Source organism: Meleagris gallopavo, chromosome 9, assembly GCF_905368555.1.
Source record: "Meleagris gallopavo chromosome 9, MGAL_WU_HG_1.1, whole genome shotgun sequence".
NCBI lineage: Eukaryota > Metazoa > Chordata > Aves > Galliformes > Phasianidae > Meleagris > Meleagris gallopavo.
The window spans coordinates 16,239,990-16,267,193 of NC_139412.1; the positions used below are offsets into that span (position 1 = coordinate 16,239,990).

At 40.6% G+C, this 27,204-nt stretch overlaps 1 protein-coding gene and 1 long non-coding RNA gene across 2 annotated transcripts; one reads left to right on the forward strand and one right to left on the reverse strand.

The window, feature by feature from the left end:
* The first annotated feature begins 886 nt into the window (after window positions 1–886).
* On the forward strand, window positions 887–24,547 carry CUL4B (cullin 4B). Its single transcript, XM_003208456.3, has 20 exons — window positions 887–1,991; window positions 4,625–4,740; window positions 8,177–8,280; window positions 9,706–9,775; window positions 10,249–10,322; window positions 11,301–11,463; window positions 11,561–11,650; window positions 11,919–12,001; window positions 13,051–13,118; window positions 14,178–14,296; window positions 14,827–15,019; window positions 16,019–16,123; window positions 16,397–16,507; window positions 17,237–17,322; window positions 18,113–18,220; window positions 18,366–18,479; window positions 19,101–19,206; window positions 19,281–19,453; window positions 19,961–20,113; window positions 20,919–24,547. Exons 1-20 carry the CDS (start codon window positions 1,469–1,471, stop codon window positions 21,012–21,014), a joined length of 2,655 nt encoding a protein of 884 aa, XP_003208504.1. The 5' UTR covers window positions 887–1,468; the 3' UTR covers window positions 21,015–24,547.
* On the reverse strand, window positions 22,179–27,017 carry LOC104912212 (uncharacterized). Its single transcript, XR_794473.4, has 3 exons — window positions 26,849–27,017; window positions 25,564–25,675; window positions 22,179–22,792 (listed from the first exon to the last, which is right to left on the reverse strand). It is a non-coding gene; the product is annotated as an uncharacterized LOC104912212 (long non-coding RNA).
* Between the last annotated feature and the right edge of the window lie 187 nt (window positions 27,018–27,204).

A 27,204-nucleotide genomic window follows, 5' to 3' on the forward strand; every position in this document is an offset into this window, starting at 1 on the left:
AGCTCCTCATCTCTTTGAAAAGCAGCCAGGAAGGGATTTGTTCTGCAAGCAGCAAAGTGCCATACAGCCACACAGACTGACATCCAGATGGAAACGTCACTGCTGGCATGGAAGATGTAAAAGATCAGGTCACCATCCGAGCTCCTTTTCTATAGCAAAGCAATGAATCCATTGCGAGACTAGAACAACTAATTAAAATGCAATGCTTACAAATGACAGCAGCCATGCAAAGTAAAATCACATAAAGCAGAATTTATTCAAGTGAAATACAGTCAGAACACACACAATATTAAAGAGAAAAGAACAGGAAAGGACCAAAACATGATACAATACTGACGCACGTAAAAAACAAACATTTAGACTCCCTCCCCTGTGTTTCATTGGGAAAATAGCAAACCCACAGCGGCAGTCCCCACCCGGCACGGCACAGTCCCGACCGGCCGCCACCCGCTCCCACCCGGCGGGGCCTTTCTCTGCACACCGCTTCTCATACGGACGGAGCTCCTCGCCAACACCGGACGGACACAGCCGTGAGCGCAGCCGCAGCGCCCGCCCCGCCCCGCGCATGCGCACAACCCCCCGCGCGGACCGGACGTCAGCAGCGATCGCGCCGCTGCGGAGCGCACCGAGGGCCGTTGGCCACGCCTACTCCCCGTACGCCACGCCCTGCGCCGGCGCGCGAGGGGGTCCGGCGGGCGGCCGTTAGAGCGGCCGGCAACCATGATCACTTCCGGTAGGTCAGAGGGCAGTGAGACGGCGGCCGGGGAGAGGCGGCGGCGGCAGCTGCGGAGCCGAGCGCGGGAGCGACGGGAGGGGCGGTTGGGAGGAAGGGCCTCGCGGGCAGGGTCGCGCCGCCGGGGCCGAAGCGGGGCCCGTCTGGCGGCCGCGCCCCGGCATGCACAGCGAGCGGATGCGCCGCCATCTTTAGGCTCCCTCCCCGCCCGCACTGACAATAACAAGCCCCGGGCCCGGCCGCCCCGGCAGCGCCCCGGCAGCGGAGAGGGGCGGGCGGGAGCCGCGCGGGGAGCGGGCGGCGGGGCCGCACTGAGGACCGCGCCGAGGCCGGGGCGCCGGGGCCGCGCTCGGCCCTCCCGCTGCCGCTCGGAGGAGGAGAGGTGGCGGCGGGGCCGCGGGGAGCCGCCGCGGCCGGAGAACGGTGCTGAGGAGAGCCCGCGGGTGGCGAGAGGCGGGGGCGGAGGCGCTGCCCTGAGGGAGGAGTGGCGGCGGGAGACGGAGGAGAGCTGCGAGGAGAAAAAAAGTCTCGAAGAGAAGGGGAAGAGAGGAGAGCCGGTCGTTCCTCCGAGGAATAAGAAGGCGAAGAAGGGGGAATTCCGAGGGACTCTGTCGATACGGAGAGAGGAGTTAAAGGACTCCGCTGAGAGACGCCGGAGACCGACGCGGAACCTCTCTCCTCTTTGTCGTACCGCCAGGATTTGGTGCCTCTCAGCCTGCTCATTTCTGTGTGTTCATGTTTCCCACAGGTTTCTCTTCCCCCAACCCCTCCGCTGCAGCTCAGGAGGTCAGGCCTGCCACTGATGGTAGTAGCGGCAGCAGCTCCTCCTGCAAGAAGAGAAAGTTAAATAACAGCAACTCCGAAAGAGAGGAATTCGATTCCATTTCCTCCTGCTCCTCATCTCCTTCCAAAAACAACTCCTCCTCTTCTTCTTTGGTCATCACCGCCTCTTCGTGCTCCTCCTCAGGGGTTGCCTCCTCCAACCATCACCTCCAGAAGAAGCTGCGCTTTGAGGACTCCTTGGATTTTATCGGACTCGATGTGAAGATGGCTGAAGAGTCTTCTTCCTCCTCCTCTCCCGCTGCCTCTTCTCAACAGCAGCACCAACAGCAGCTCAAAAATAAAAGCCTTTTAATTTCTTCAGTGGCCGTAGGGCACCACGCCAATGGCCTGACCAAAGCTGCCTCCTCTACTGTGTCCAGTTTCGCCAACAGTAAACCTGGCTCCGCTAAGAAATTAGTGATCAAGAACTTTAAAGGTAACAGCCCATAATTCCTCACAATCTCTGCAGAGCTGACGCTCAACTTTGTGTTTTGTTTTCAAAGTGAAAACCGGTTGGCTTTCAAATAGCTCCAGGTTTTACAGGAAATGCTTTTCTGTGGTAAATGTCCCTAGACTTATGTAAAGGGGGGGTTATGTTGATGATGCATCCTTGCCTGATCACGTGCACATCCTGAGCCAGACTTCCCTGCCTGGGCTTTTTGTTCTGCCCGTGTTCACTCTGTTGAGGAGAAGGCCCTATCTAGTAGGTCGAAGGAAGTGTTTTACTGCCTAAGTGTGTAAATCACCTTTGATCAAACTTCTAAAGTTTGAAAACACTTTTCCAGTAACCCTGACTCAGGGTATACAGTATGTTTTAGCCTTGTTTATGGTAAGTCTTTGCAAAATACACTTTAAACAAGTAGACTTGAATCTACATGTCTTGCCCATGTGTATTTTGTCTGTTTGTAGGTTAATCTGCTTGTGCTTAGTTTTAAATGTTGAAACTAATGTGATTATCCAGCTATTAAGGTGGATTTCCTTTCTGCTTCCCCTACTTGACTTCAAAGTAGGTAGTTCAGACTTCTACAGGTTATTTTTCTTGCAGTATGATCACTGCCATGCTAATTGTTTAATTTTTTTATCATCTTTTTTACTTTAATACACTCTTTCCTTTTTCTTTTCAAATTTACATTATTTTGTAATTTCTCAACCAACACGATGGAGCTTTGTTACTTGAGACCAGCTGAAGCAGAGAAATGAAGCTTTTTGATGTGAATGCTGCATGATATTCTAATGAACAAAATTGAACTAGGTGAAGGCAGTGAGCCTAGCTAAAATTCTGTAGTTTTTACCTTTAAAACATCTGAAGATTGTGAGATTTTCTTGTTAGCACGTTCTTCTCTTTTACAGTAATCCAAAAACTTACTTTCCTGAGTGTTTCTGTTTTCCTTTGTATGTTTGGGTAGGAGAAGAGAGGGCTTAAAGATCTTACAGAGATTAAAACTTATTTCTAAAGGTGCAGTTGATACAAATGTGCACAAAAGGGGACGATTAGGATTACCTGAACCACTGTAATGTTCCAGTGTGACTTCTTGCTTTAAGGAGCACCTAACTCTCAAGAGTGTTTCTGGTCCATTTCCCATGCTGCCATGTCACCATCTGTTCATTTGGTTGTTTTAAAACATCGTACTTAGGATACATGATGATGAGAAATAAATGCCACTGCTGTGTGTACGCCCTTAGATTTAAGAGAAGGCGACTTTTCACATTTAAAATATTAACTGCATGTCGTGGATGGCATGGAGCTGCAATCATCATTGCTTATGAATTGGTCTTGGAGTCACTTCCTTAAAAAGAATGTCTTGAGAATCTGCATCTCTGGTTTTTATTTATGCTCACATGCCAAGATGACTAATAATTGTAGTGTGCTTTTGTCTGCGATAGCAATACACATCCTTTACAACTTCCTAAGATTCAGAATCTTGGTATTTACTCCTGTATGTCTTATTCATTACAGGCTAGTGAAAATGAGCAAGTCCCAGTTGTAGTGAGTTGTCCCTGTGTGGTACAGTCAGTGTTGGGATATTGCCAGTACTCTAGGGAAGTGTATGGGGGGGGAGAAGTAAACAAAAGTAGGATTTTTTTTTAATCCCCAAGAGAAATCAGAAGGCTTTGAGGTGTTTGGTTATCTGGTTTGTTGTTTTTTTTTTTACTTTAAGTTTGCAGAAGTCCATTTGAATGAATGCAGTCAGCTTCACTTGCTGGTGACATTGATCTGCATCTGACTTCCTAATTTTTCTCCTTTTCCCATCTGTATTTGGGAACTTCTGTGACCCAACAAAAGGGGTCACTTGAGCTGGCTTGAGAACATGTAATTTTAAAATAGTCTGGTTTTCTGAGAATGTGACATGGGTAATCTTTTTCATCCCATGGTAATTGCTTTGGTCTTGTTGTGGGCACTGCATAGCAGGGCCTCTCTGGAAAAATCTTGAGCTGTATGAGCATTAAAAGAGGCCTTAACTGTACAAATATCCTCTGGCCAAACCCAAGAGAGACATAAATAGATTAGTTCAAAATCCAGAGATTTTCCTTGTGACCCTGTATTACACTAAGTATTTCTATGCATGTTTATTGAGAGTTTCTTTCCAAGTCTTAATGCAGAGTTGAATTCATATATTCAGTTAAAAGCATGCTGTACACAACTCCGTGTCCCTTAATCCATCATTTTCAGATTTTGTTGTTTTGGTTTTTTTCCCCTCTGTTGGCTGTACCGTTCTGGTACCAGAAGGGAGTGTAATAAAGATGCAGAACAACCCTCCTGGGTTTTAGTGCTCCCCGCGTTATTTGGATTGGTTTTTATTTGTATTTTTCAGTACAGTCACAGACTGTTAGGGCTGCTGATGTTGTCACGTGTATGTGAAGAGTACTGCTGGATTTACAGTGTGTTGCCATTTCAAATGCAAGAAGCTGCTTTTGCCTGATTGCTTTCTTTTCACGTGTGAATTATAATCTAGAACATCAGCTTCTACTTTCTCCTCTCTGAGTTACATTTGTGCTTTTGGTGAAAGGTAAAATATTTGACTCTTATTAAATGCTTTCTCAAACTCTATAAAATAATTTCTTTTCAAGATAAACCCAAATTGCCTGAAAACTACACAGATGAAACCTGGCAAAAACTGAAAGAAGCCGTAGAAGCAATCCAGAACAGTACTTCCATTAAGTACAACTTAGAGGAGCTCTATCAGGTAAGTGCTTTAAGTAGAAGGACTGAGATGAGGGATTTTCTTGATGGTTTAGGGTTTTTTGGTGTCTTTTCCTGTTGTTTGATCTTGCAGTAATGGCAAGAACGTGATGTTTTGTTGATAAATAAGGCAAGTAGCTGTATTTGGGGTTTGTGGTGTGTAGCTGCTAAAGGAGAAATATAAAAGTCCTCAAATGGTGGCGTTTTGGTAAGGAAAAGATTACTTATAGCTCTGATTGAGGCTCATAAGGAATTCATTTGAAAACCGACATTTTTTGTTTGCCTATTTAAAAGTAAATATAATACTGTCGTGGTTCAGTTTGTAATTGCTTGTCATTCAGCATTATGTCCAACAACTGAGAACTCACTTCTGTTTGTTTCAGCAGCAGCTCTGATTGTTTTGCCCTAAACTTTTGAGGAAGTGATCAGTCTTAAACTGCATCTCATAACCTTTTATTTATAAACTCAGCTTCTTTTTTGGTGAACGTGATAAGGAGACTTTTCTTCCTCCTCACCTGCTCTGAACTGAGTTTTAGTGGCATTACTGCTGAAGCTTGATATAGGGAAGCACGCTAATTACTTTGAAAGCTTTTATTACCTTGTTGGTTGCTCTCTGTTTCTGTATATATTGTTCTGTTCATCCGTTTTTGAGTTCGTTCTTCCTCATTCCCTCCCCTTTCTGATAAACACTGTATTAGATTTGCCTGGTTTCTGTGAGAAGCTTGGGACAGAAATGCAGTTTGCACAAGGTTTGGGAATCAGAGTGAGGGAAAAATAAGTTGTGTTCCTCGGGAAACCTGGATCCTCCCAGGCCAAGTTCCTGGTCTGGTGCATTTTTAAGGTTATTACACTTTTTTTTAATAATGCTCAGTGGTGAAACTAGTAACAAAGTACGGACTGCTGCATTGGCTCGTATTTAAAATAACTTGCTCTAGACTGAAGAGCAGAGCAAATAACTGCCAGTCAAGTACTGCAGTGTGTTCAAAATGCCTTAAAGATGCAAGGTTGTTAATACAACTTTGTGTCTGCTGTGAAGTTGCCACTTAAATTCCTGCTGGTTTTTATCACAGCCTTAGTTTTTAATGACTCTTCTGCTCACAGAAAAGAATAAGATTTTTCTTTTAAATCTGTTTTAACATCATAATAATGTGGATACTCCTCAAGAAAATAGTGTGCAGTCAAGTGTGACCTTTTTTCCTATTCTTTTTATATATCTAAAAATGTTATGATTTAAAATGATTGGTAGTCACCAGTGTTTTTAGGGCTTACTGATGTCATTTCTGAGCAACTGTTTGGTAAATGGATCTGATTCCAAATGTGCCTTGGCAGACACCATTATCCAAGCATAGAGGAAATTGCAGAAGCCTGCAGAAGTTGTTGCTGCACACCTCAAAATAGGATGCCTTTTTTTTTTTTTAATGGAGTTAAGTTGTTTAGTTTCATTCTTGTCTGTGATGGAAAACCTCACTGAGCAAACATTGAGGTTTTGTTTGTTTGTGGGCTGTTAGTTTTGCACTTGCTTTGTTCCCCGTCCAAGAGGAGAGAGAACACAGTTGTGAGTAGCTGAAGCTGTGTGGAATTGACTGCTGCTTTATGGGAACAATCCTTTTGTTAATACCAGAAAGTAAAGATCTAGATCTCTGGTACCATATCTTTAATTTCTTTTTTTTTTTCCCCTAAATGAATCACACTACTTCTGTGGTTCCTTCATCAAAGCAGTGCTTGTTTTGTTCCTGCTTTCCCTACCACAAACCCTCGTTTGGATGCTTTCACCTTGAATTCATGGATTCAGATGTTTTGACCATCTGCAAGGCACAGATGTCTTGATGAAAGGTTTTATTTTGGTAATTCAGAATAAAACCACTTGATGAGTTACAGCTACTGAAGTTATCAGGAATTCCTTGTATAGAATAATGTCTTGTAACTCTAGCAGTAAAATTGGCAGTAGTGTGGCAGCAGTGTTGTGTTTCATAAAGCAAATCTGCTAAAACTTTTGTTTGTGTGCTTAGAAAGTTTGTCCTCTTAAAAAATCCTCATAATAATGCCAGTAAGTTGGGCAGAATTCACAAATTAAAATATTTTTATGGTTGTTACCAACGAAGATGCAGAAGCTTTGTATTTGGTATTCCAGCACACACCTTGTGCTTAACGTTTTGGGACTTCTGATGCACAAATGGCAAAGCACAGCTTTACATGAACACTGTATAAAAACAAGCACGTGCTCATGTCTGTGAATAGCTGTGTTTTTATGGCTGCAATGAAAAGGCCAAGCTCTCTAAGGATTTGTGGCAGTGTGGTTAAGTAGCACTTGGGTTGATAGGCAGCGGTTAGGAGGATGTTCAGCTGAAGTGAGGAGCTCTCACCTGCTGCTGAAGTACAGCAAAATCACTGCTGGGATTGGAGTGCTGGCTAGAACTGAGGCTGGGGGGCTGTGCAGACAACCAGCAAGTCAGAAGCATCCATCTTCCTTGCTCTCTGTTGACTTCTCTGAATTAAGCTGGAGAAGTAGTAGTCTGCTTTTTGCACCTAGTGGAACTTGAGTCAGTCTCTTTAAACTTGGTGTTTTCAATCATCTTTTTCTTCTGAAATCAAAGCAGCAAATAAGCAGCAGCAGGCTGTGGGAATCAATGTTGAGCCTCCCCCTATAGGTGGTACAGCACAGTAGTTGATTATCCTTCACAACCTCCTCTGAACTGTAGTCTAGAATGTGTTCTATTGTGTTGTTGTATTTGTTTGGGATTCCTTATGTGTTAAGACAGAGATGAATTTATTGCTGTTTGCAGATACTAAGGTCTGTGTATTTTGACAATTTCTGGCTTTTCTAATAATCCTAATGCAGATGTCCCATACCTGGCTCACATTTCTGTACATTGATACTCAGGAGATGCTGGCTCAGCTTTAATTGTCTTGCTTACTCTTGCTGTACCTGTTTCTTTCTGACAAGCTTATGCAAGTTTGATTTTCCTGTTGGCTGGGTTTTATTTTGTTCCAGCTTTGCTGTGTCGCAGAGCCCATATTTACTGATTGCACCTGTGCTGTCTACATCAAGAAGTGCTGTGTACCCCAGCAGTGATACCAGTTGTACTGCTTTGGTTATTGCTGTGCTTGTAACTGTGGCTGGTAGCTGTTTAACAGTTTGTGTGAGCTGTTAGCAAATATTTGAGGGGGCTTCAGTGTAATGGAATAGGCATGCTCTGCACACTGAAATTAATAAGCACTTATGTTAATACGTTAATAAGCTGCTCAGGGCACAGCTCTCCTTTGTCTCTTACCATTGCAGTGTCACTTATCTCTGGTGTTTGGCATGCAGGTGTTAAGTGCTACAATCAGAAGATGATGGACTTTGAATGAGAAGCAGAAGAATCCCATCTCTTTTTTTTTTCCTTGTAAAACCACCATGAGAGCACAGAGTTCTTACTATCGCTTTCTCTTTATTTCAGGCTGTTGAAAATCTCTGCTCCTACAAGATTTCAGCAAACTTGTACAAACAATTGAGACAAATCTGTGAAGACCACATTAAAGCACAAATTCACCAGTTCAGAGAATATCCTTTTTTAGCTGTTGACAAGCCAAAGTATTTTTACCTGCCAGTATGTAGTGATGGATTTCTCTAAGTAGTTCATGACACTGAGCCATGGTGAGCTGAATTCCTGGTTTTTGTGTAGTTGGGTCTATTTGTGTTTTTGTAGGACCTCACAAAGACCAATTCTGGTTCTTTATATCTGTAACCATCTGCAAACTTGTTGAGAAAGTTTCATTGGTACTTAGGAAACATTTTGACATTTTATAGAAGTTCAAATTAGACTTTGGAGTAAGACTTCAAAGACTGTTTGTTGTATCACGTGCTCAAATTGCCTTGTTCAGGTAAATAGGAAACTTGGAGCAGCTAGTTCCTGTCTTGTTTGAAAGGTCCTACTGGTCTGGGGAGGTACGGTGGTACTGCTTCAGAGGATCAGAAGTCTGGAGTTGCATCAGAATGAGATCCTGTTAAGTGGGTTTGGGTTGGTACCAGAATTATGCTGCAAGCTGAGTACAAGTAGAATTTTGAGGCCAAATTTTTATCTCCTGATGTTACCTATTGATGTGAGCTGAAGTTTACAGTGCCTATATGTAGTGGGGCTGCCCTAAAAGTAATGCCTCCTATTTTATGATGGTGATGGTACAGCAGTAGAGGCTGAACCTTCCCACCAGGTCCCATTACATTGTGTGGCTGTGTGACAGATGGCAGCAGAGGGGCACTCTGACAGAATGGCATCTGACAGGGGAGTGCATGTTGAGCAAAAGGCTGGAACTGAATCCCTTCATGCAGGAGAAAAATGCACCCGTTGACATTCATTGACACTTGCTGAACACTGGTGGAGACCAGACAGCGGAGGTGAGCGCAGTGAGGGCTGGGTGGTGCATTTCAGCAGCAGTGACAGAGGTCACCTCTGCTGGTGCAGGTAGTTATGAGCGTGGCATGCAGGCTCTTGTTCGTGGCTGGTGCAGGTGCAGAGCTAGTGGTGGTGACTATTGTAACACAGTGTTTTGTAGCTGTGACTATCCTCTATCATGCTCTATCAGCTAGTGTTACTGTGCTCCTGCTGGTTGTTTCTGAGGAAATAAATAAGAGGCATTACTTTTGGAGCAACTTGTGTATGTTGTAGACTTTGGGAGTTTCAAGCATGTGGGTTTTCAGTGTTCTCTGCACGTCTTCTCCAAGCTGAGGCATTGGACAAAGCGTTCAAAAGTATTTAGGTTTAAAAAAAAGGAAGTTGGAATTGTTTGGGTTTGTCATTATTGAAAATAGTTTGTTTATACCATGGCCTTCATTAAAATTAAACAACTTGAAAGAAATCAGGTGCTTCTACTTATATACTACTCTAATAGATGAGTTTGTTGTACTGTTAAGTGTTTTTTGTTTTATTTTTAAGTTAAATTCAATGCTAATGCAATCTGTTAATCATAATTTTCTTAATGATTTCTTCATGGATTCATTGGATAGTGTTCTTTTTCTAAAGAAAATAGACAAATGTTGGCAAGATCACTGCAGACAAATGGTAAGTTTTTCTCTCTGTGAAGAGAAGCAGTTTACTCGTCCAGCTGATGCTTTACTTAATTCTGTTCCCTTACCAACACGCTGTGCTTCTGAGACATTGTCTTACATTTTGATAGGGCTTCTTTGTGAAAGACATTGTATCTAGTCATTAGAAACAGAGCCTTGAAAATACAGTAGTGTATTTCTTAGTATGGTGTGACTGGAGCAGGGAGGGGGCCAACGCAACTCGGAACAGTTATTTCCATGCAGGCTGTTTCTGCTTGTACCTATTATGAAAGCAGCTATTCTTCTCAGGAGAAGAATGCTGAGTGGCACATTGAATGTCCCTCTGGGATTGGCAGTGAACAAACTGCCTGAAACTTCACTTGGGGATTTCTTTGTTGTTGTCATTGAGCATCATTTGTTTTGCTCTTCAGTTTCAAGAGTGAAATAATTGTGGTGTGTTTTTTTTTTTTTTTTTCCTTCTCATACCAGATTATGATCAGAAGTATTTTTTTGTTCTTGGACCGAACTTACGTACTTCAGAATTCGATGCTGCCATCTATTTGGTAAGGGCACAAAGAATAACATCTGAGGGGCTTGTTTAAATTATCACTTGTCTGGCAAAGTACTTTCCACTGACCTGTAAATTAGATGGCGAAGACACACTTTCTTTTTCTATTTCAATGTCCTTACCATGAATTGCAGATTCTTCTAGAATAACTGATAGAAAGTCTCAGCTAAGTAGATATCAGCATCCAGTCTGTGCAATATAAAGCCTGTATCCATGTTCAGCAACTGAAGTGCTAGGCTTTGGCTTGTTTGAGTATTGCTCTTTACACGTGTAGCATTCATTGAATGTTTTTGAAGGAGAAAAATTACCTGAAATAAGAGCAAGTTATTCTTCCTCTTTTGTTCTAATAATTAAGCAAATGCCCTTCAGTGCCATTACCATACTGTGCTTGGCTCTTGACTGGGAGCTAAACTATGTGAATTACTTTGCCACAGAATAAAAGAATGATGGATGGAGGGCTTGAATTTTCTACAAGTGTCCAGAATCACATTTCCAAATTTGTGGAACATTTGAACTGAGATGCCTAAAGCTGTGATCCTTCCTTGTCTTTCAAATCACTGAGTTTTTCTAAGGGCTGCTGAAGAGAAATAAGGATTAGCAAGTGATGGACAAAAAGGAATATTGCCCAACAGCTTATGTATGGAAGTGAGGATGATATTCTCCTTTCCTTGTGGAGGCTGCTGTTCAAACAGTTTTGTCATCTGCCAAGTAAAAAAGAAAATACTGCAAAACTTTGGCGATTATTTAGGAAAAATGTGTGCATTGGTCTTCAAAATCTGTCATTTACTGCTGGTGTGTTATCATTATTTATTTTAGTATGTGTGTGTTTATCCATCTTAAGTGATTTGGGGGCAGAGGAATGAGGAATTTGGAGAAAGCTATTGGGCTCCCTATTAGGTCTAGGTCTTGTTTTATTAATGAATTATTTAGAGGTGATTCTTAATTTATTAAATAGTTTTTATTTTCTTTTTAGGGATATGGGGCTAGAATTGTTCAGGACTCATATAATCAGTGATCAGAAGGTTCAGAACAAAACTATTGATGGCATTCTTCTGCTGATCGAGAGAGAAAGAAATGGTGAGGCTATTGATAGGAGCTTACTGCGAAGCCTTCTGAGCATGCTTTCTGACTTGCAGGTGAGTAAACTTTTTTGCTAGCTTTAAATCAATAAATATCTTACTCTTATTTAGTGTTTAGTAAGCTTTACCGTGGGTCGTTGTGTTGTTTCTCTAGATTTATCAAGATTCTTTTGAGCACAGATTCTTGGAAGAAACTAACCGTCTGTATGCAGCAGAAGGACAGAGGCTTATGCAGGAACGTGAGGTATTTGAATGCTTAATGATATTTTGTTATACCTACTAATTGAGTGTTGTTCAAGGAGAGGAACTATTCTGCTGCATTACTTAGTGTGTTGGGCCATAATGAGCCTTGCATGTTTTATCATAGTCTGAAAAGCAAATTCACTTGGAGTTGCCTTCAGAGTGCTGATAATTGCCCCTTAGAACTGGATCTCTTGCTGCTGTCAGCCAATATTACCAATTTTTTGCTCTCTTGATTTTTAAAATATACAAAACTATGCTGGCATTTTCAGGTTCCAGAATATCTTCACCATGTCAACAAGCGCTTGGAAGAAGAAGCAGACAGGATAATCACTTACTTGGATCAGAGCACGCAGTAAGTGCAATCTCTTTGCTTGGTTTGGCTCTTCTCTTGAGGGCCATCAGTTAGTTTCAGTTATTGACTATCAAATGCTTCTTGTTCCCCAAAATTTCTTGGTTATGATGAAACACTGTCTTGGTTGACACATCTGATACTCTTTTTTTCTGAGCCACTATTAATTTTGACTTAAACGTTGTTGGCTATCTGCTTGGAGAAATAGAGGCTGCCACTCCCAGTCTGAGCATCTTCCTGAAATGCAAATAATCAGCTTTTATCTTACCTGAAGAAGATAGGGCCAATTTATTTGAGAGAATTCTCAAGTAAGAAACTTTTGATCCTTACACAAAAATATTTGCATGTTTGTTACGGAGTGTGAGATATTGACTAATGGCACCCTTCAGTCTTTTTGAGGAGATCCTGCCCCTGAATATGAACTACGTGGAAGTCATCACTGTAGGGCATGAGAGATGTCCTTCTAACATAAAGCTGTGGTTGCTGTGCTCACCGCTGTAGTAAAACTATGAGCAAGTATTAGCAACTTCTTAAAAAGGAGGTACAAAGGATTCCAGTGAGGAAGGTGCTTTGCTGCTACAAACTTAAATTTTGATTTCTTACTTCCTTAAGTTGTTTAAAAACTTGGGCTCATTCAGTGGCTTCCTTCTTCCATGCCATTATCAGTGGCCAGCTCCTTATTTTGTTTAAATATCTCTTGGCTCATGAGATGTCTTTATTTCCTGTTCCCCAAAGCCAAATCTCCCACAAAGCAGGAGAAGGTGTATTCTTTCATAGACTTCTTGCTCAGCTTCTTCACTGGTGGAGTCATTGTCCAGCTGCCTAGAGGTCACTGCTTGCTAATGTGAGAATTAATTCCTCAGTCAACAAATGGAGAAAAAAGAAACATTTACTGAGAAGGAAAAAGGATAAATATGTATATTCCCATTTTAGGTCCTTGGCCTCAAATAAAAAGAGCACTCCCAATGACAAGTCTAGTTAACATCATCTCAAAAAATGGATTTGTCAGTACTAGAAAAAAGAAAAGTAATTCTAAACATTTTCTTCTATAGGAAGCCACTAATTGCTACTGTAGAAAAGCAACTTCTAGGTGAACATTTAACAGCCATTCTCCAGAAAGGTAATCTTTTCTCTTTAGAGAAATGTTTCTAATTATTGCTTGGGCTTTCAGTTCTTATACTGGGGGGGGGGAGGGGGAAAGTGACAGATTCAAATGCTGGGGCAGGACACAAGCTGACATCGTTCTGTAATGTCCTTTGCAACTCAGTTCATGAAATAGCACCGACCATTTTGCAAGTAGGCAAGTGTTGTTCTTCTTGTCAGGGCCACAATGGTGGTTTTCAGATACACAGCAAAACAAAATGAAAACTAAATTCAGGTTCTCTTCAGTTCAATGTGTTAAGCATCATTTTGGACACTTAGAGGTAAGGGAGTAGCATTTAATTATGGTTTTACCAGAAAAGAGAAATACTGACTACTTGCTGCTCATAAAATACAACTTTAAAAATAAATAAATAAATAAATTTGAGCTGCAAAGAACATTGCCACAGCTCTGCAACAGTATCTGTGGAATCAGAATGATCCTTTGTTACTCTGGAGATGGTCTGGAGATAAATGTGGGTTCATCAAAAGTTGGGTGATGAAGTGATCCGGTTCTTGCTTGCTGGATTCTGGATGACAGAGGTGTGTGAGCATCTTTTTGCATGTCTGGGATAGATTCCTTGTTCAGAGGAATATCAAGTGCTTAGTATTTACCCAGCTACTTTTCTTAGAGCCTTTTTGTTGAGTGTCAGGCCTTTTGCCAAAAACTTTCAAGTGGAAGGTGAAGTTATTTCTTGTAGCTTCTTGCCTTCAAACACCTGTAAAATTTATTTTTTCAGCTGGAATTACCAAGAAACCTTTCCTACTAATCAGTAGAGCATAAAGTCCTCAAATTTTAAGAGAATAGTAAAGCAGAAGTAGACAAAAGTGGTGTGATATGAATCAGCTCAAGTAGCCATTCTGCATTTTACTCTTTCTGTTAGCTGGATAGCTTTCCAAACCAGGGATGGGGGAGAGGGAGGGAGAAAAACTAATAAGAAATACCAGCACTGAAGAGGTCCCTTAGTATAGTTATAAGCAGTGCTCTGTTTGAATTACTGTAGGTTTTTAACTGCTACTAAAATTCTCTTATTTGCAGGTTTAAACCACCTTCTGGATGAAAACCGAATTCAAGACCTGTCCCTTCTGTATCAGTTATTCAGTCGTGTGAGAGGTGGAGTGCAAGTTCTCTTGCAACACTGGATTGAGTACATAAAGGTATTGTTTTTAGAACTCTGGTGTTGGTGGAATTTATACACGGATACTTCAGTGACCTCTGGAAACTATTGCATCTGTGAGAATTAAACAGTACTTACTGATAAACATTTAATGTATGGCCTTTCAAATTCTACTGGGTAAAGAAGGGTAACTGTTCAAGTCATTGAAGAAAACATCAACTGTTTAATTGCCAAACTGTAAACAGATCAGGAGTTATTTTGTTTATAGCTAATTGTGGGAGATAACTGTATTTTGCCATGTGCTTTTTGATACTGCCAGAACACTTCTCTCATCACCCTTTTAAAATTTATCGTCAGAAAAAAAGTTCTGAATTTGTTAATTTGGTTTTGAATCGACGTACGAGTTCTGAGAATGATTATGTAGTAATTCATTTATAATGCTGTTTCTTCTGTTGTGTTAGTGCAACTTAACTTGAATATCAAAACCAAAGTATTACAAGGATAACTTTAGAATTGTTGTCATTTATATTCATTATTCAGGCTAATTGCAAAATGTGTTTTATTTTGCAGGCATTTGGTAGCACCATAGTAATTAATCCAGAAAAAGACAAAACCATGGTCCAAGAACTGCTTGATTTTAAAGATAAGGTTGACCATATTATTGATGTTTGCTTTCTCAAGAATGAGAAGTTTGTAAACGCCATGAAAGAAGCCTTTGAAACATTCATCAACAAAAGACCAAATAAGCCAGCTGAGCTCATAGGTATTTTGTTTCTCTCTCTTCCCATGTGAGGATTTGGTGGAGGGATGGGAGGGAGTTGCCAATGCAGCTGAAGGAGTTGTGATGTGATGGAATTGTATGTTGTGCCTTAACACACATTGCGTCCTCAGACTGTGGGATCTCTTGTACTTTGTTCTGCTGGTGAATTCTTTCAGAGGCTACTGTTAAGCTTTACAATTAATTGGCAAGCTTGTAGAAAAGTGAAAGCTGTTAGCATTTAGGCATCCCAGCAATTGAGTGGCTTCCAGTTTTGAGAATCCTGCTAGTAATTTTGACTTTCAGAACCTTACAGAACTGTGCAGTTACCACGTGCACAGAGCAGTTGGGGCTCCACACAGATACTTGTCTTTATGTTTTTATAAAAGCAGAGACAAGTGGCATTGCACTGGACTCACCATCTCCTTGGTAACAGAGCTTCTGTAGCTTACAAAGAAGGTTGCTTACATCTTTGTGTCGTGTGTCTAACTCTCTGCAATTGGGAATGCCTTCATGGTTTGCCTGGATGGTGCCTAATACTGGCTTTGCTGCCTGTTGTGCTCTCAGGCCTGTGGCATGATGCTTTCTGCCCTTCTTTTTCACGTGCTTACCAAACAATTGGAAGTTAGACTGCAGTCTGTTAGAGAAATTGGGTGGTGTGGCCAGTACATTTAAATACTAGTTTCCATAATTCTTTTCTTTATCTTGATCTTTACTAATACAGCCATGTTAACTAATGGCAGCGTTGGCTTTGTGCTCCAAGGTTGTAATACAGACCAGAATTTCCTGCTCACACAAAAATTTTATTTAAATCTACTAAAGTTAAGATGCAATAACTGCTTATCTGAAAAGAGATTTATAACTCAGCTTTAATTAAAGCAACCTCAAGATCCTTTAATTTCCAAAAGATTTAACGATATTAGATATAAAAAGCAAAAAAACATTAAGGTACTATTTGTTGTGACACTGGGTATGAGCTAAACTTATTCTTTAATGTTCTTTTAGCTAAATATGTAGACTCAAAGCTTCGGGCAGGCAACAAAGAAGCTACTGATGAAGAACTTGAAAAAATGCTGGATAAAATTATGATCATATTTAGATTCATATATGGTAAGTGTTCTTTTTCTTGTGGATACAGTTGTTTAATCAGCAACATAAAGGTACACTGAATTCACTTTTGCAGTCTTTCTACATTTTTAAGTGTACTGCTGTTTATTGAGTTAAAATTCCTATTATGAGATCTGTCTCCAAATCTATTGAAATATTAACATCAAGGTCCTCGTTGGTTTTACTGAGCTTTGAATTAAGCCCCTTAATAGTAAAAAATGTTTATATAAAAGCTTCCAATGTTTTGTGATCACTGTCAAGTCTCATCTCTTACAGGAAAAGATGTGTTTGAGGCCTTCTATAAAAAAGATCTAGCAAAGAGACTATTAGTTGGGAAGAGTGCTTCAGTAGATGCTGAAAAATCTATGCTTTCCAAACTCAAACATGGTAAATATCTATGGTTCTTTCAGCCTTTTTTGAAAATAGTCACTCTAATGGGACTACTCAGAAATACTGTTTACATTTCCCTCTCTATATGACAACAAAAATCTTTTGGTATTTTTTGAGGAGAATCATTTGCTTTAAATTTAGTAACTGTAACAGTAATAGCCAAAACCCAACAGTTAGAAGCTCGTTCTGTGTTTTGGCCTGTGTGATAGAGTTGACATTCCATACAGAGCTTATCAGTGATATGCTCAACCTTGAGGAAGGCCTCTCTTATTATTTACTCCATATGAGGTCAGTAACATGAAGCTGTGGGCTGGCAGTTCTGTAGTCTGGTCTCCATTGCTTTAGAATGGAGTCTGTGGGTGGTAGGAGCAGGATTTTTACAACTCGGAGAGTTGTTCCACCATTGAGACAGTTTGGCAGGAAGCTCACGAAGAGTGGAATAAAAGTCTGAGTGACAAATTGCCAGTGCAGTTTGAGGATGAATGGTCCATTTTCCATGTGGGAAAAAAAATCTGGTTGCGAAGTAACTGCCACACTAAAACATTCTCCCCCTCCTGTTGTTTGTATCCTTATTATCTTAATTAAATCCAGATCTTTATTTAAGAACGCTTGATGAAATAGGTCATCCTGCTTCAATATACATTCTTATACGTAGAGTAGCTACTCTGTAGTATTTGATAAAAGTTATTTTTATGAATGGATTTGTCTCTTTTTTTTTATATATAGAATGTGGAGCTGCTTTCACGAGCAAACTTGAAGGAATGTTTAAAGATATGGAGCTTTCAAAAGACATAATGATACAATTTAAACAGGTACTGCTGAAAAGCCTGCCATGGCTCCTTCATTTATTTTTTTTTTTTTTGAGGGAGGTATTCTCAGAAAGTCTAGTAAGAGATACAGAATGTCTTTAATTGTGAACATTTCTATTATAATTTGAGTTAATCTTCTTTTGGATTATTCCACTTATCTGTAATATTAGTGATTGCTTTCAAAGGAAGTGCCCAAATATCTGACAGGGAAAGCAGTTCCTACTGAAGATCGGTGGGAGTTTTGAAAATGTTGCTGAGTTTATTAGTGGTTTTCTTGATCAACAAAGCAGGGAATAAACTGGAAGAAGTAGTTTTAAAAAGGGGAAAAAAAGAAGAGGAAAAAGAAATGTAATGCAAGAAGAACTGTAAAAACATTTTAGTGCTAGTTAATAGCACTGTATTCTGATGGGACTGTCCCATAAGTTTAGTCATTTAAGCAGGTGCAATGCCTCTAGGCCAATCCTTTGGGCCATTACTTATGGCAGTTCTATGCTGTTTTGATTATATGTAAAGTTCAATGTAGTTTCCTCAATTCACATATAACTAGGTGCATCTTCACATCAGCCTCCTAAGGCACTCTGTTATTATCTTCCTGTAAAGCACCTTTAGAATATCAGAAAAGAGCTTTTTTATATTCTAATTTTCTTCTACAAAACCTGCATTTTATGTAGCAAAGGTATCACAGGGTTATTGTCTTCTGTGCTCTCACTGTGCCTGCTCTGGCTAGCTTTTCAGTTCTGCTGAAAACACAGGTAACAAATACTGTTTTCTCTCAATGTGTTTCTTTCTGCAGTATATGCAAAATCAGAATGTACCTGGCAATATTGAACTAACAGTGAATATCTTGACTATGGGTTATTGGCCAACCTACGTGCCTATGGAGGTCCACCTGCCCCCAGAGGTAATGAATATACACGCACTATACCAAGTAGCAACCTAACAGAAGTGCACCTTGACATCATCTGCAACTTGTCTTACTTGATTGCAGAGCTTTTAAAGTACAAATTGTTTGATATCATGGCTTTTTTTTTTTTTCCTATTTTTAGATGGTAAAACTGCAGGAGATTTTCAAAACTTTTTACTTAGGAAAACACAGTGGTAGGAAACTTCAGTGGCAGTCAACTCTAGGACACTGTGTGCTAAAAGCAGAATTTAAAGAGGTGAGTCTCTTGTTCCTCTTATTCCCCTGGCTTTGCCAGATCCAAATATGGGTGTACCTTAGGAATGCATAGAGATGCTTTTTGTTCTCCAATGGCAAACGCAGAAGCCTTTTCACTAAAAACAAGTTTTGGACGAACATAGCAGTTTTTAGAGAGCTTCCAAGTATTTCCCTTTATCAGTTCTTTGTGGACGTGAATATATCTCGGGAAGATTTCCCTTGAAAGCTGGGAGTGTTTACTCAGTTTTATTTTTCATAATGTTAATGATGAAACAAGTATTATCCAAGTTAGTAATAGCAACTATGTTTCTGAACTAATACTTGTATTACATTTGGGATTAAAGGTCTTTCAAATTGTAATTTTAAGCACACCTTGGATTTGAATTTGTCTTATGTTGATACGTACATGAGCAAATTTTGTCAGTGAGTGTGGTAGTCTAATCTGACCTCTGTCTTGCTCTGCGTTTCATAGTAAACATGAGGAGATCAATAACTTTTATTCTTTCATATTCTAAAATGAATAAGAAGCAACTGCATCCTGTAAGTGAAATAATTGCCATAAAGGACTGAGTTCATCCCTCTAAAAACAGCCTAATGATGTCTGTTATTTCCTTTGTGATAGGGCAAAAAAGAACTTCAGGTCTCCTTGTTCCAGACACTAGTGCTGCTCATGTTTAACGAAGGAGAGGAGTTCAGTCTAGAGGAGATAAAGCAAGCCACTGGGATAGGTTGGTACTAAAAACACTGACTGCTTCGAGTGTGCTGTTGAGTGGAAATACTAAACAACTTGTTTCTGCTTTAGAGGATGGAGAGCTGAGAAGGACACTTCAGTCTCTGGCTTGTGGCAAAGCTAGAGTACTGACCAAGAGCCCCAAAGGAAAAGATGTGGAAGATGGTGATAAATTCACATGCAATGATGATTTCAGACATAAGCTGTTCAGGATAAAAATCAACCAAATTCAGATGAAAGAAACGGTATATTTCTTGTTGTTTTTTTCTAATAATCTAGGTATTTTATTCTTGGGTTAACTATCTTGTTGCTTGCCCATTTATAAGCTTTATTCCTCTCAGTTGTAATGTTCATAATGGTATCTGTGTGAAGGATATTTTGGATGATAGCACAAACTTAATAGTGGAGATTTAAACATGAGCTTGTGTGCTAACTTAGATACCGATCATCTCTAAAGTTGATTAGCAGAGGTGCCAAGTAGTGAATGTTCTGTTCACCTTTAATCATTCCCTAGAGTTTTACTGATTTCTGAACAAATTCACTGTGAATTTGCCAGCCAATGTAAAATTGGTGCAAAAATTTTACTCCCAGTACAAGTTCTTAAGTGGACTTCCATATTTTGTAGGATTTATGTCCAGTATTTTGCAGTAGACATTTTAGTGTCTCACAATAAGACTTGTCTTAGATATGAAGAAGAATGTATTCAGCAGTTGTGGTGTTCTCTTTAAAACTCTTTTGAATGGGTCCATCAGGTAGAGGAGCAGGCAAGCACTACAGAGAGAGTGTTCCAGGACCGGCAATACCAGATCGACGCGGCCATCGTACGAATTATGAAGATGAGAAAAACACTGAGTCATAACTTGCTTGTGTCAGAGGTCTACAACCAGCTTAAATTCCCAGTAAAGGTGTAGTACTGATTTCTTTTGTTTTTAAAACTTGTTCTCTCTTCGCATTCTTTGACCTGTCCTCAGTTAAACAGTGCTTCTATCTGAAACGTGTGTCTCCTTTCCTGGTAGGAGGATCAAAAAAATACATAGTTTCAGGATTTTTTAAAGTGCCAGTTTCATTAGTTTATGTGAATATTGCCTCTAAATTAGTACAACATAGTAAAGGTTTTCAGAACTGGGAGTTTGTTAGTAGAAACGGTGAAGCTAAGCTGTTTGCATGTTGATGTTCTTCTGTTTCTCAAGTGTTGTGGCAATGCAGTCTTGAGAGAAATGGGAAATCCGGTTCAGATATGCAGGAATAATTTTGATCCTTGACTTAATATGGCTAATATCATTAATAGATCAGTAGCCAATAAATGTACAGTGTTTTTTTTCCAGACAGATTGTGTTATATAAAAACAATTACGGAATGGAAATGACATGTTGGTGTCTCAAAGTTAAAGTGGCCCACAGATGCAGTATGGGAAAGAATAGCTTACTGTGTATGAGTGCAAACTGATTTTCAGAAGACAGTGACATAAAACTTAGATAATAGATTCTATGAGTCTCTGATAACATCTGAGCTCAGATATATGGTGCATCCTATCTAACTTTGTAACTTTCTCTTTAATTGCACGTTGCAAATTTAAAAAGCTTTGTGTTGAGAGATGTAAGTTATAATTTGTTTCATCAGTCATCTCAAACAGTATGGATATTTGGCTTAGGTAGAATTGAGAAGCATTGACTACAAAATAATAATGCTGACATCTGCTTTAATTTACAGCCTGCTGACCTTAAGAAGAGAATAGAATCCTTAATTGACAGAGACTACATGGAAAGAGATAAAGAAAACCCAAATCAGTACAACTATATTGCATAAACATATGTTGGCCTTTGTTTTACTGCACACTTGGTGTCATACGCAATTGCCAGTGGATAAACTAGCCTGTTAATCCCGTTAATTGACTTTTTCTACTACCGATGACTGAATGAAAGCAGTGTAATGGAGGAGTATAGTAGAGTGGACTTCTTTCAGTGGTTAACATGCCCATTTAAAGAGTACTATTTACATTTTAAGAAGAATGCTGTTGAACTCTTTGCATGTTATTTAGTAAGATGTGCAGGAAGCTGCGAGAAAGTATCTGGTCTTCGTAATTCCATTTGACTCTGGGCCTGAAGAGGAGAGTCCCTTGATATGACAGATGTCTTTCACACCTTTAAATGGAAACAGAAGGTTAATATAAGAAAATAGCCTTTAAAATGCTTAAACTGCATGCAAACTTTTAATTTACTGTACAGAATGCATTTCAGTTAGCAACATACCATTGGTTTGGATGATACCCACACGAGGATTTTTCTCGAGGGGAGGGGAAATGGGGAATAAGCCAAGCTACGCTTATTGCTGATCTAGTGGAGTATGTTCTTGGTTGCATATAAGACAAAATGGTACCAATATAAAATGATTTATAAAAGTTTGTAGTGTGGGCATATATATACAAATATCATTCTTAAATAACTGCTACAACAAAACAAGTTCAGATTTGTATTTATATGGCTTGCCTGTAAGACTCAGCGTTCACCTTTGGGAATTTTAAGCATAAAACAGCCATAACGGAAACAAAAGTGACAGTTTTTACTGGACATGGGTAGGAGGCCTTCACCTCTTGGCAGCAATACTCTACAAAAGAGAATCTATTTAAAGGTATTTATGAAAAGCCACACTGTTCTTGTGGTAAAGCTATAAGAACAAAAAGTACAAATTAATTTTAATACTTGTTTTGCTTTGCAACATTCTGAACTTGAACAAACCTCAAGGTTTAGACAGGGCACTTACAAGGCTGCCCTGCTTTGGATTGCTTTAACTTAAAGCTTTAAGAACTCAGCCCTAGATGTGGCAGGCCTCCGAGAACCCAGAAGCCTACCTCTCATACAGAAAGATAGTTAAGTATTGCTGTAAGGCATCTAAAACATCGTCTTAGGTGACCAGAGAGCATTCTTTACATCTTGATAAGACACGAGAGAAAAAGTCACCTGAATGTAGAGCTTTTTTTCAACAGGTTGTGTTTTTTATTGCTATAGCAGCACAACAGGAATACATGGGGTAAAAAATGTCAACAGAAAAGGCAACTCCTCTACGTAACAGTTCTTCCTTACAGCCAAGCTTTAGACCTACAATCAGCTGTGTTGCAGAGCACAATGAAAAACCTCATCTTTGTTCAGGCACTAACAGTCCTGGGGAATAGCAGACATTTCCTGTAAGCAAGATGTTACTTTCTTTTCATGACAGTGTAACTTAGCGCTCTATGATCTCTAACTTTTATCACTGTGATCCCACTTTCAGGGGCCTACATGTGAGAGAGGGTGTGTGTGTGTCGTGTGTGTCTGTTTTGTATCTGACGTGTCCCATCCTTACTGCTTTTTTGGTCCATTGTTTAATTCTGTATTTTCTTCAGCTGTGTGTTTTCTCAGGCTTCTTTTGTACGCAGTCCTCATCTGACAGATGGAGCAGGTGGTTTTTTTTTTTCTCCTACTGAATTACTTACTGTCACCCTCTAGTAACTGTAATACAGTTCTTTACATGATCTGCAGAAAATCTGCCTTAACCTTTGACACTGTTACAGCATAACTACTGGTAGGCATCCAGGGCCACAATTGCCTCTGTAAAAAAAAGAAAAAAAAAAATTAATAGAATTATTTGGTAAAAAAATCTTGAAGATTGCTCTGCGAAAAGAGCCAAGTCTTTAAGTATTATTTCAAATGGCGATCCGCTGGGGAGAAAAGAATGCTCTCCTCCCCCCCACCAAAAAAACAAAACAACCCTTCTGTGTTTTCCATTCAACGTTCCTTTTTCCTGTATGTGTTTTGTATTTTTAGCCAATAAAAGATTCCTTTTAAAATGGTATTTCGGAGAAGGAACATTAAACTCTTTGGGAGACAGGAGACTTTAAAAATTGCTGTCAAACTGGTTCCCTTCACTTGGTTGTAGCAAATCAATCAAACACCATCACACATTAAAAATACCTATTCTGGTAAAATCCTCCCTCATCAGGTAAGCTTGTTGCAATCAGTCAGACTAAGCAGACAGGTACAAGGGCCTCTTTAATTTTTATCCCATCCACTTCAGTAACTGAAAGGCAGAAACTATTACATTAAAAATGTCCTCAGCTCTCATAAGACTTCAGTGATCCGAGGCAGCCCCGAGTGGCAATCCAGTTAAAGCAACCCAAAGAGCAGACACTGAGAACTCTGACTGGGCTGAGTAGAGGAGCAGGAGGGAGGGGCGAAGGCTTCTCATTCTTCATGGCTTTTCCCTGAGAACTTGTTCATCTCTTCTGCTAAGGTCTCACTCGTTCCTCATTCGTGACAAAGCTGCAGCCAAGATTTATTGACTGGCTGTACAACTCTGCAACCTCTTGCTGGGATCATGTGCCTGCCTATTGAGCCATATGTATCTCTGGATGAAAAAACAAGTGGGCTTGGACCACTGCTCATTTGGCTACAACACAGCTCGTCTGTTTGGCCACACATTTTTAATCTTGACTCTTGCATGCAGTTTATAGCACCTTGTTCATAAGAAATTGCAGTTTATTCTTAGAAATATATATTTTAAGTTTTTTAATCTTTATACCCGTAAATGGAATATTTTTTTGTCTTGGCTGGTTTCAAAAGTGACCATTTTGTTTAAATGCTGTAATTGCAAATGTGTTGTAAACATTGTTTTGTTCTATAGTTTACACAAAGGTGCCAAAGTAAATAGTTAATAAAAAGGAAAAAAAAAAAAACCCTAGCAAATTAAGTTGCTTTAGCTGTGCTTCATATTTTGGTCTCTGCTCTTTTCTTATCAGTCAGCTGGTTGATTTTTTTCCTAAGCATATCATTTGCCCTAATGCTTTCTTCTTTCTTTTTTTTTTTTTTTTTTTTTTTTTAAACAGTGCATCTAAATACATGTCCACTTTGTTGGGTTGTTTTTAGTGATTTCATACAGTAGGAAGAATATTTTCTTTGGAAAGTTACACTAAAATTGTAAGAGTACAGCAGCATTCAAAAATGTAATATACTTTTTGTATAACAATTCTTCAGAGTATGTCTGGAGCGGGAAGAAGAAAACAACTAACCCTGTTACTTCTCAGAAGCCTCTTCACTCGGCTACCGGAATATAAAATTGTGCTTTTTCACTGCATCAAAAAATTAGAGTTTATGCAGACTTGCAAACAGGGCATGTGTCACCATTGCATCCGTTGATGCAAAAAGCAGCAAAACCTTTTTAATGTTTCATAACAAGTCTGATATGGGTACAGAGAGTCTTTCTTAAAGTTGGTAAATAATGTAAATACATGTCCTTTCAGAGAGTGAGTCTGTTATCTAGGTATTTTGTGTCATTTAATAAATATTAAACAGTTTTGTGTTGATAAACTCTCGTGTAAAATGCCTTCTTCCTCAAACTGCTGTATGTTGGGCTTCTCCTGTTTGTGGCTTCTTTAAAATCTTCAGCTTGTGCTCTGCTAGCAAAATACCTGTTTGCTACCTGAATCCGAGTAGTTCCTTTTGCATTCGGTCATTAAAATCCCTTGAGTTTTCTAAGCAGCTTCCATTCCTGAATTATTTCTATTCTTTGCTTCCGGAGAAAGGGTTTGAAAGCACAGAGAACTGCAGGAGAGGAAGCGGTGATTCCTCCCACCAGCTGTGCTGAAGACACGTGCTGCGGTATGACAGCACGGGCAGGCTGTGGTCGGACTCAGTGATGACTCAGTGATCTTTGAGGTCTTTTCCAACCTGAGCGATTCTATGCAGGGAGATCCTAAAACGTTCCTCAGGTGGGCAGTGCTTCACAGCAGGCAGCTTCTGCTAGCGCTGCTCAGGTGTTCTGTTCTGCTGCACCCTGGAGACAGGAGCGTGGGATGACTTTCCACTAACAGTTCCTACTTCAAGAGAACATTTCTGACTTTCTATGTTTTCCATAACCCTACAGAATTTTGTATTTTTTTTTAAATCCTACTAAGTAAATAGTTGTAGTAAATACTTCTAATTTCTGTTACAATAAGGTGTATTGCATTTCATACAGTAATCTCTTGATTTCAAGGGAAACTGGTGCCAAATCAAGTAATCGATTTAAGATCATCTGCTTTTTCCTTTTTTTTTTTTTTCTGCTCTGGATGTAAGGGAGATGAATTCTGTGCAGAGGGCACCATTATTGCAAACATGGAAGGAACTGGGGAAAGAAGCAATGGGTCTACAGGGGGGAGCAGTTATTTTTTCTGTTCAAGTAACTGATGCCTGATAGAAGACTGGCTTTCAAGTATCTACTGGAGCTTGTCCTGCTGCTGCTTGTGTCCCGCAGGCATTAAGATACACACAAAAGTAGTAACTTTCAAAGCTGTCTTTCTACAGTCAAGTAGTATATGGCAGTGCCATAACTAAAGCCCTCTTACTCTTAGGGAAAGTAGTTGGCATGCAGCAGACATGCTTTTAGTGATGAGTGCTCTTCAGCTCAACTCCTTAGATCGGGGCTGTTTGTCAGCTTGAAGCTCGTCTGTTTTAGACCTGGAGGAAAAAAGAAATATCATGAAGTATTTCAGTGTAAAAACACTGAAGTAATCTTTTACCATGAAAAGCTGTCCTTTCAAATCCTTGAGTCTAGCAGTTCTGCTTCATCAGACAAGCACGGCCCATGTGGGGCTGGGCCAGGCCTGCCTGTAGGCTGCAGCCAGCCTGTTCTGGGAGCATGGGGTTGTGCTGCTGCCACTCTGCACTGCCTCGTTTCTTGCTTTTTATTCCTGAGGTCCCAGCTCCAAAAGCAGACTGACAGCCTCAGTGAAGGATAGCGGCTGTTGCCTGCAGCCCCAATGAAGGATAGCGGCTGTTGCCTGCAGCCCCAATGAAGGATAGCGGCTGTTGCCTGCACGAGTTCTGCTGCTCAGGACAAGGCAGGGAGAGGCGCTGGCTCAGGGCTGGATGTGACTGGGGGCTGCCTGCAGAGGGATCAGGCTGGTGTGCTGGGTCACTAGGGAGTGCTGCAGCCCTGCAGTAAAACATCCTAATAAGATAATGGTTATATCATGCAATTTCCCTTCCACCCCTGTGCTTTTAGACGCAGCTTTCTGCTCGAGCATGAAGCTTCCTGCCAAAGTTTCTCCAATCAAGTTACTGTCTTTCATAAGAGCAGAAGCAGGAGGTGCCTGGTATACGGAGATGAGCATCTTCACAAAGCAGTTGCTGCTCTAAAGCTGATATTTATCCCCAGGAAGTCAGCTTGTACATAGCTAAAAATACAAATTTCTGATTACTGATATTTTTCTGCTGTGCTGCTACAAGCCTACAGAATGCACTGAGTTGTCAGCCTACCCACTGAAAAATAGTTGTCCTTTTTTCCCCGTGGAACAGATCTAACTCAGGCAATTTGGCATAACTCACAGAATGCACAAGTCTCATCTGCTGCTGCTCGTTAGCCCAGCTGCCTGACCGTCCATCTCTGCAACGCGTGTCGTGTCGTGTCAGGAGCAGCTGGGCTGAGCATCACCAGATACCCCAAACCATCATCTGCATCGCTCACAACTCACAGGGCTGCTGGCAGTGGGTCGGTCAGGGACCTGCTGATCCACGCTGCTTGCTTACAGAAGTCTGCTTACAGGCAGAATATCCCAGCCAGCAAATGGTTAAAATGACATCTTGAGCACGCTTGTATAACACGCCTGTGGCCCAGCGCCGCCTCCCTACCTTTGCTTCTGCCTGCAGGCTGGGAACGTGTTTTTCCAGCTGTGTCACAGTGTGAGATCTCAGTGGGCTTTTGCAGGAAATTCTGCAGCCGCCTGCTGCAGCCTGGGCTCTGATCCCTTCACCTCAGCACAAAGGTTTCTTTTTTTGGCATTCCACGTGATTGCCCCAGTCTTGACTCAGCAGTTTGCTGGCCCAGCAGCATTTAATGGTTTGGTTTCCCATCACCACCTCCTCCAGAAAAGCAGCAACTCAGAAACGCCGCCATCTGCTCGGAGCGAGGGTGAAGTGCAGCTTTCATGCAGCGTAGATGGAAAGTGATTGTTGTAGGGCTGTGGCCATCGTGCCTCCCGGTAACA